Below are 10,575 nucleotides of genomic sequence, written 5' to 3'. Positions count from 1 at the left end.
TAACGGACGAAGAATAGTCGCTGCAAGAATAGTAGCCGAAACAACAGGAGACACCGCAAGCACAGCTACGGGACGGAAAAGGAACGGGGATGCACCGCTAGGCTATTCGGGACGAACAGCCTTAAGGAGGGAACAGTGTGACATGTTGAGCTATGGATCAGCCCTACCTCCCCAGCGGTACGTGGCGGTAACGTAGCGCTCGCGTTACTACGGTAATAGGCGAGTTCCCGCCCCGCCACTCCCCTCCGCGGTGACGTCACCGAGGGATATCGCGGTTGCTAGGCAGCAGTCAACAACTCCGGACAGCGTGGCTAGCAACAAGGCACCAGACGACAATTGTCCGATCAAGGCTACATAAGGAACAGCGAAGGCTATTCACAGTCAGTCGGTCAGTCAGTCAGTCAGTCAGTTCTGGAGCTACCGCCGAGTGAGTCCTCGTTAGCCAGCAACTAGTCAGTTGTCTTGTGGCATTTGGAGTGTACTATTCATGATACTGCAGATAGCAGTAATCGTAAATCTGTAATTTGGGTGATTGTAAGTGCGAATGTGGAATAAGATTCGCTATATAAAATACGGCGTGAAGTTATTTGTCGCGTCATATGCCCAATACGCGACAATATACATACCAAGTTTCATCATAAATGGTTTTGGCATTGAAGTAATATGAAGGTTATTATCTCAACAGTTTGAGAGGCTGTAGTGTTGGTATTACTAATGAGAGAGATTTACGAAGTACATCTTGAGATGGCTTCACGTGGCATGATATACATACTAAGTCTTATGAACATTGGTACAAATGTTCAAGCAATATTAAGGTTTTGCCACAACAATTTGAAGAAATGTAATGTTTGTATTACTAATGTCAGGGATTTATGTATCAGGGATCAGGTGGCATGATATACATACAATGTCTGAGTGATTGCAATGCTGACATTATTGATGGGAGGGATTTATGAGGTACATCATTGAGAGGGCTTCATGCAGCATGATATACACACCAAGTTCCAAGTTTCAGAAAGAGCGGTACAGGTTTTCAAGTAATATTAAGTTTTGCCCAAGCAATTTCACAGGCTGTAATGTTGGTATTGCTGATGTGAGGATTTACGACATTGAGATTGGCTCGTGCCATGGTATGCATACCAACTTTCATACAGATTGGTTCTGGAATTCAAAAGTTGTTAGGGCAGAATACACATACAGACACACAGCAAAGTAATCTCATAAGCCTCCTTTCATTTTATCAAAATACAGAAAGTGGGCTAAAAATGCCAAAGATGTCATTACAACAAACTTTGACATAACACCAAATGTACGAATCTGAAAAAGAAACAACGTAACTTTCATTCTCTGCACAGATTTCACAGATTTCACTGTCATGATGCGTAATACATTTGAGGCCAAACAAACTGAGTTTTAAATGGCTTAGTCATCTGTATTAGAGGAGAACATACACAACTAACAGACATAATGGACAACATACAGAATTTCCTAGTCTTCGTCATATATTAGTAAGTAAGTAAGTAAAGATTAAGTAAAGATTTCAAAGACTTTGGGTTTCACATCACTTTAATGTAAATTATTTCCATATAGACTAAAATATCAGGATAAAACATTACCCACAGCTTTTTCTTACAAACAGAAAATGAAAACCTACCATGGTTCTGGGCACATTCCCTTAATATTATCACCAGTGGAAAAGGACTGTTGAAATATGATGGGAAATCATTCCTTTTGTATCTTCATTCTTCAACCCCATTGTTCCTTCTACGTATCCTTTTCACACCTTTATGTTATTTCTCCATTAAAACAGCGAATTAGCCCCTCAACATGGTTCTCCACACATGTATACACTGCTCACTACCTAATTGGTATGAGAGCTGAACATACGTGGGGCAATCCAAAAGTTTCTGAAATTTGAATTTTGCGTGCGAATGGTTATGAGTACATCGAAATACCGCTAGGTGTCTCCTCACACATCCTTCTTGAATCAGTGTGGAAAGCGGCATTGAGTTGAGTGATTGGGTTTATTGTTGGCTGACCTGAGAGCAGCGCGCCTGTATAAAGTTTTGTTTCAAACTTGGGAAAACCCCTGCAGAAACACACCAAATGTTGAAGCAAGCTTTTGGTGAAAACAGTTAAGGCCAGACACAAACTTACAACTGGTATATGCGTTTTAAAAATGGCCTAATATCGACTGATGATGACGATCATTTGGGACGGCCGTCAACGGGCAAAACACCAGAAAATGCCGCGAAAGTTAGGGATCCGATTCTGCAAGATCATAGACTGACCATCCAAGACCTCTGTAACACCTTGGGACTAAGTTATGGTACATGTCAACGAATTTTGCCAGAGGAACTGAACATGAGGAGGATTGCGGCCAAGTTTGTGCCACGACTGCTGCAAAATGAACAGAAGCAGCATCGCTTGGAAGTCTGCAGGGAACTTCAGCAACAGCTTCAAGAGGATCCAAACTTTCTTTTGAAGGTTGTCACTGGTGACGAAAGTTGGGTTTATGGCTACGACCCTGAAAGCAAGCAGCAATCGTAGCAATGGAAGAGCCCTTCTTCACCTCGGCCAAAAAAAAAAGCTTGACAAGTCAAGAGCAACATTAAGTCCATGTTGATCTGTTTTTTTGATACTGACGGGATTGTTCATAAGGAGTTCGTCCCTCCTGGTCAGACAGTCAATAAAGAGTTCTATCGCGATGTTCTAAGGCGTTTGAGGGAGGATATGAGGAGAAAACGGCCAGAGAAGTGGCGCACGAACGACTGGGTACTCCACCATGACAACGCACGACCGCACACGGCTTACATTGTGCAGGAATTTTTGGCTAAAAACAAGATGGCAGTTGTTCCCCACCCACAGTACTTGCCAGACTTAGCTCCATGCGACTTCTTTCTCTTCCCCAAGATGAAAATCAAGTTGAAGGGGCGAAGATTTGATACAGTTGAGAAAATTCAAGCAGAAACGCAGACGGTACTGAACACCCTAACAAAGAAAGACTTCCAGGATGCATTTGAAAAGTGGTAGAAATGCTGGAATCGGTGTATGCGCTCCCAAGGGGACTACTTTGAAGGTGATGGTGCAGAATAAGATCTAGGTAAGATGTAATAGTTTTTATTAATATATTTCGGGAACTTTTGGATTGCACCATGTATAAGAGCATCTAAAAAATACTTCTGCAGTTACTGTGTTGAGGGATGTTGAAACTATATCAATTGCAACACGTTCTACTGGCCTGATCTTGAAACTTCTTGCCATTTGTACAGGGATGAAATATCTTTTTCAATCAGCAGTATTTATGCTTGTTAGTCAATAAGGATGGCTGACTCCTTGGGTCGTAAATGTGTTTCAGAGCAGCTAATAAGGAAAACAGTGTAAGTACTGGGTCCGGCAGGAAAACCTGATGGTTTCTAAATCAGGCTAATGGAGTCAATTTTTATTTCTTTTACTTATTTTATTTATCATAATACACAACAATGTATGCCATATTATGTGTATAACTGCCAGCTCATGAAAATTATGCCATTCAGATGCTTACCGTCTCTTTGTACACCTTCTTGCAGCTCGTCTCGAAGTTGTTCACTGAGTGCCTTACCATGTCAAGGGGGGGGGGGGATTGCTGTCATTTCATCTTCAATCCCAACTTTCAGTTCATGAATTGTACGTGGTCTACTGATGAATACCTTTGCTCTGTGGTAACCCCAAAGGAAATACTTGCATACACTCAAGTCAGGTGACCAAGGAGGCCACAGATGATCACTGTGCTGAGAAACGACATGCCCAGGAATCATTTCTCATATAACTGGCATGGAAGCTCTTGCAGTATGAGAGGTGTACCCATCTTCTTCAAATCACATGGTTTGCTGATTAATTCTATGACTGTTAATCTCTGATGCGAGGAAATTATGCAGCATGTGAACATAGCGACCAGAGTTTACTGTTACAGCATGTCCAGCCACCTCAAAGCAATATGGGCCTATCACACCAAAGCTTCCCAGACAGCACCAAAACTGTCACACGTTCAGAGTGAAGTGGGCATTCACGAAGTTGCCGTGGATTTGTGTCTAACCAATAATGCTACTTCTGTTTGTTAACACATCTAAATAAGTGGAAGTATGCCTTGTCACTCATGCTGATGGCTGCGTCATCTGCCACAATTTCAAGCATGTTTTGTACAAAAGCTACAGTTTGCCCAATCACACTGATGCAACTCTTGCACAACCATAACCTTGTATGGATGAAAATGAAAATTTAGGCGCAATACTTGTCTCACACTCAATCTGAAGTGCCTAATGCAATGACACGCTTCGCTGCAGAAAGATGGGGACTAGTCACTACCGCCCGCCTAACAGTCTCAACATTCTGAGGTGTTTGGACAGTTCGTGCCAAATGAAAAATGTCAGGTTTCCCTGCAGGACCCCGTACCATGAAGCTTACACTATCATTAATTACACACACACAGTCAATCATAAACCATCTCCTCTTATTTGTAAACTGTCTATAAATAGTGCAATTTTCTGGACCTGTAAGTCAAACAAATTGCAGGTTTGTCCCTAAATCTTCACTGAATATAAATTTCCAAAATCTCTCATCTGAGCTTCCATTAAGTCAGTGATTTGCTGTCTATGCCTAAACACAGAAGTGGGCGCAGTGGTTTTCTATTTTTTGGGTTAACCGTGAAGTTCTGTGTTGTCACAGTGCGTTATGACTGCCTGGTAAGATGTCAAGGAAGTGAAAGACAACAGTTGTGTATCATATGGCTTTGGTTATGCCCAAACAGGTCCGGAATATCGAAACTTCTGGGATGTGATACTGTATAGACTACATGATGCCCATCCTTAAAGAGCACAATCTTAATTTTCACTGCCATCAGAACCTCATCACAGATCTGAAATAGCTACTTTTCATCTTCGGTGCATTATTCTAGTTCAAGAAAGGTTTCTGTTCTGGTGACTCAACTACTGCATATTTAAATAAAATTTTCATTTTCATTCTGTTCAGCTACTTTAAGCTGTAAGAGCCGAGCGACGCCATATGGTGTCATTAAAATAAAGTCAAGGGGACGAATGACGCCATATGTCGTCGCGCACTCCACGCATGCGGCCGGCTTTTTAAAATCTAATTTTAAGCTATAAATTCTTGTTCTACTTACATGATTTTTGGACACCAGCTTTATAAGTTGTCTGTCTTCCCACCTGCGTCATCTAACGGAATGTTGCCTTCGTGTGGAATTCTTGGAATCATCCGGAAATGCAGAGTCCGACGTCACACTTCACGCACTTTGTCCAGACAGTTATTCGTTTCCCACGCGAAAAGCACACACGACACCTAAATTGCGAAGTAGAGGAAGTCGGCCAGTGATGTGGTTTGGCCTCCTCTAATCGAGATATCTCCAATGAAACGGCAGGGGTTCGACCCCTGGTCCACTGAGGTCGAGATGGACCCCTTCCAGCATGTTCCACACAAGAGCGAGATGAAATTCTCTGTGTGACAACAGGATGTAACTGTTCAGATCCAGGAGATGGAAAAATAGTTTATTTGTCCATTTCCAGGTTCGACGACAGATGCTATAACTGTTTGCCACAGTTTGCCCACAGCTCCAACTGAATAATTATTCACACTCTATTGCCATGCTGGTGTGGTGGTCCCCAGGTTGCCGACCAAGATGAAGGTCCTTCGTCGAAATCAATTTCTGATTCACTTTCCTCAACGCCACTCTCAGAATTGTGTTTACAACAATCTGATTCGTAGTCATTTATGAGCTGAAATATGTCCCAGTCTTCGAAACGAGACCACGCAATGGTTGGTTGCTTTACATCTTCGCAGAATGCTAACCTTGAGTGTTCTGATGCGGTGGGCTGTTATACGGACGCTAACCTTGAGAGTTCTTATACAGTAGCCTACCAGGTCAGAACAGAACACTCGCTGTGTAGCTATAAGCGATAATATAAACAATCAGGGTTCTTATAAACGGATACGCGCCCACATCTCTGCATACAGAAAAAAAAAAACGTACGTGAATAAACATTGATACAGGCTAGCCTAAATCAGGGGTAGCTAAGATTTCGCTGTGTTGGCACATCAGGTGCATTCATACTTGCAAGAACTGTATGAATTCTTGTAGACAGACGACAAATTGGGGCATATTTCAGTTGGAATCAGTCTAAAAATTTTTACATATTTTATAAAGTCTGTAAATTATAATATCGGATTCTATATCCTTTCTAGAAACAAGCAGCGTTTATTTGGTTCGTTTATCATAAAAATTGTAGAAATCACAGCAATTTTAGTAAATGATTACAATTTTTATTGCTTTATAATCGAGGGCATTTAAATTAAATCAGTCCCGCAGCCATTACCGGAATTTAAAGGGCCGTCTCTTAAAGGTTAATAATGTATTAACAGTCCAAATATCAGTACTGCATTAATTATTTTATATTATTAATCGGAGGGGTGGGTTACCCCAGGCACTGCGACAATTTATTGATCTATTGTGCGTCCCCCTTTTTAATTATTCTAACTAGTCGCCATGTCCTTCCAGTACTGGTGCTCGCTATCAGCCCCTTTCTGCCAGCGAGGTCGGCCCTCTCCGGTAGTGGTCCCTGATACTTCTCCATCTACCGGAGGAATTGGAATCTACTTGGTCAGGAAACTGCCTATTTTGCTCAGAGGTCTCCTAGAGACATGAGGATCTTTTACGTGCAGTAATCTATGACACAGGACACACGGCTTAAAGTAACTCCCGGAGGACTTGTTCCCTGAATTTTTCCACCCTTAAAAATTCCACGACCTCCACCAGGTTTGAACCCGCGTACCTTGAGTCATGAGGTGGGAATGTTACCCCTAGACTACGGAGGCCGCTTACTACATTAATCTGTAAACCTGTAATTTATTTCTGTACACTCCAGTGCCATCTCGTTTATGTAACTGTTGCAATCTGTTATCTGTATTTACTTCAACACATCATGCTAGAAATCTGAATGGCCACAACTCAATTAAAAATCTTACTGTTTTCCTTTCTCTAGGGATTTTCAGTCTCTAAGTAAAGAGCAAATCCACAAATTCTATTTATTATCGATACTGGGTTACCTTGATATTTCCCAAATTTTAAAAAAATAAGTCTAGGTGTTGCCTAGGTAAGCTATCAAGCTGTGTCATTCTTGTCTTTTGCAATGACAACAGGAGTGACTGCATATTGTTACTGAGACTGTTCTTAGCAAGTTTAGGCATAAAAAGCATATAGACTACAGACAGCAGAAAAGGTACATACTTGATTATTGGTAATACCACATCTGCTTGCAGATCATGTGGCATTTGCAGGCAGTCTCCAGTAACAAAGCCTTGCTTCTCCAGCATCTGGAAGTATTCTGTACATGCATTGAGGACCAATTTGTGAACCTGCAAGATATTTCAAATAAATTATTATACACACAAGTTAAACAAAAAAAAAAAACTTACTCTGCACAATAAAATGCTGTGTTTGAGTAGGTAGTACCCGTGCTTCATATCCAGGTCAGGTGTTCAAATCTACACCTACAGACTGGCTACCTTGATGGTGGATTTATGTGGCTTTCCTCAGTCTCTCCAGGCAAATACTGGGATGGTATCTCAATTTATATTATCATTGCTTCCATCCACACCCTTATCAATTCATTATTCACTAATCTTCCCATCATGTGATACTACAAGCCTGAGTTAAGGATAGTATCATTAAATAAACCATAAGTAAAAAAACTATAAAGGTACCCTGAACAGATGATCATTTCAACTTGTACTCTTCACCAAGTGGGGCATGTGGTGGCATAGTTGGTTGAGGCACTATGCTACAAGCTGGAAGATTGTGGGTTCAAGTCCCGATGAGGTGGATTTTTTTCAATTTACTTAGTCCTTCGAGCAACATTATGGTTCTGGGGTCGACACAGAAATGAGTACCAGAAATCTTCCTGGGGGGGTAAAGGGCGGCCGGTGCGTAAGGCTGACAACCTTACCACCATCTGTGAGTTGACCATCTAGATAAAATGTGGGAGCCTCGATGCATCACAATCATATAGGCCTTCATGGTGTGTTACAGGGATAGCTTTACCTTTTGCTCTTCACCATGTACATAGGTAATTTAAGAAATAATGCACACAATATTTTGTTTACATCCGTGTTTATTTTTTTTAATATCTCTTTACAGTCCTTCAATAACTGAGTCCCAACCTGTGGGAAGCTTTACTATTCCATCCAGGACACCATCTTTCTTCATCTGTCAAATGGCTCAGGTACCTGCAGCAGAAAGCTCTTCCAGAGGGGGAAAACGACGGCCTCGCATAGGTTGTTTCAACTTTGGGAATAAGTCGAAGTCTGATGGACTCATGTCCGGGCTGTAGGGAGCATGAAGCAACACCTCCCAACCGTATTGGTGCAGCTTTTCTGTTACGACATTCCCGACGCGCGGGCAATCGTTGTCATGGACAATGACTGGCCCAGCCTCGAGCAACTGAGGTCAGTTTTTGTGCAGATTTTGCATAAAGTCACGATAATAAACTGCTGTGACACTTTTCTTGCATGGAACTCTGACATGATGATTCCTTGGTGATCATATGCAAAGATCATTTGTTTGACCTTTGATTGAGATTGTCGAAAAAACGACTAGCCCAGCGAGAAACTGTACTATGGTCCACTGTTAACTCGCCACAAACTTCACTTAAAGCACTGTGGATTTCTGTCGGGTTTTTTCCACGTAAAGTTTCGATCTTAATGTATGACCTTTGATCTTCAACAGTCACAATACCTGAGAACCGTGCGGGCTCCATTTCTAACTCACGTTATTTAAGAACAGAGTACTTTATAAATGAAACAAAATAACGTGCTTCTTTCTCAAGCCCTGAACTGTAACTGATGTGAGGCTCACTGTTGTTGCATCATCTAATCTGCAGTGTTGCCAACCTGTGCATTATTTATGAAATGACCTACATATAATTAGAATGACCAACTCAAGGAGAATTAAATGTAGCATGTAGCACAAATGGGGAAGAAGAATGCATATAGGACATTGGTGGGAAAGCCAGAAAAAAAAAAAAGAGACCACTGGGAAGACCAAGATGTATGTGGTTGGATAATATTAAAATGGATCTTAGTGAGGTAGGATGGGATGGTATGGACTGAATTGATCTGGCTCAGGATAGGGGACAGTGGAGGTCTCTTTTGAGGATGCTAATGAAGCTTCAGGTTCCGTAAGATGTTGGGAAGTTCTTGAGTGGCTGCACAACTGGCAGCCTCTCAAGGACTCAGTTCCATGAAGTTAGTTAGATCATTTAAATCTTTTAATATTGAACAGCAAAGTTTGAGAAGGGAGGCTGCCAAGAACACATACTACCAACAGTTAGCTGAGCAGGTAGACGAAATTACTGAAAAATGTACATCCATACCCCAAAATACAGTTGATGTCTAGATGATTTCACTTAGCTATGATATCAGACTTACAATGAACACAGAGTGGACTTTTAATTATCTGCTTTGCAGAGTAACCATGGAAGATTTAGAGCTCCTTAGTTTTCAATTAAACCCTACCATAATGATTTCATATGATGCCCATTAAACTTGTTTCAGTGTTGTATGTACAGACAACCACTTATTAAACGGTTATATAAATATTTATTGTAGTTGTATAGAATATAGAGATGAACTTCTGTTTGAAGACTGGCTGCTGGTTGTTGATAGGCAGGGTGAAGAATAATTATAATAATTATTCTCTCTAAAGTCAAAGTCATGTTACGATCAACTGTCAGTCGGCCAGTCTGTCTTGGAATAAAGCACCCATCTGGGGCTTAAGACCAGATCTTTAATATTGTCGGAAAGTTGCAGGTTTGTAGATATGGGGTGCTCTCCCTGAAAAAGAGGATGGGTCTTTTGTCAGCAGTAATAAGTCTGTTGTCAGTAGGTACAATTTACATTTTACGTGGTATTAAATATACAGAGTGTCCCAGGAGGAATAGACCAAACTTCGGGAGGGTGTTCCTTATGTTAAAGTATGCCGATATAACCCAAAACACCTATGTCCAAAGTTGAACGGTTACAGAGATAATGGCCAGAGAAGTGTCAAACTTTGACCGGCGTTGCACACTTGTTGATTACAAAATACATATTAAAACTGGCAGGAATATGTGGATTCTGTAATGTTAATAATGTACGTAACATCAAAGTAACTTGTGAGTGACATGAAGCCATAAAATTGAAGTACAAAATACTCGCTCGCCATGTCACAATTGTCCTTAGGGTTTCCAAGCACTATACAAGACACATGAATGGCAAGCGCTGACGTAACGTGGCTGACTGTACGTTCTGATAAAGCCAACTACATACGTACGGCTAGGGTGAATCACGGCACTCAAGGACAAACATAGATGAGCCTCTCATCTGAGACGTACAGTGCGTGGACCTGCCAGAAGACCACACTTTTCTTGGGCCATTATCTCCGTAACCGTTCAACTTTGGACATAGGTGTTTTGGGTTATATCGGCATACTTTAACATAAGGAACACCCTCCCGAAGTTTGGTCCATTCCTCCTGGGACACCCTGTATGT

At 41.4% G+C, this 10,575-nt stretch overlaps 1 protein-coding gene across 1 annotated transcript in view; it reads right to left on the bottom strand.

The window, feature by feature from the left end:
* The window catches only part of LOC111871336 (centrosome-associated zinc finger protein CP190), a gene marked incomplete at both ends in the record, with an annotated part of 63,411 nt that overhangs the window by 35,185 nt on the left and 17,651 nt on the right, over positions 1 to 10,575 (bottom strand). The window contains 1 exon segment of the mRNA XM_033754216.1: positions 7,277 to 7,404. Coding sequence (XP_033610107.1) covers positions 7,277 to 7,404 — 128 coding nt within the window.

Source organism: Cryptotermes secundus, unplaced genomic scaffold (assembly GCF_002891405.2).
Source record: "Cryptotermes secundus unplaced genomic scaffold, Csec_1.0 scaffold2737, whole genome shotgun sequence".
In the NCBI taxonomy this organism is placed as follows: Eukaryota; Metazoa; Arthropoda; class Insecta; order Blattodea; family Kalotermitidae; genus Cryptotermes; species Cryptotermes secundus.
This window is presented reverse-complemented; position numbering and strand designations above follow the sequence as displayed.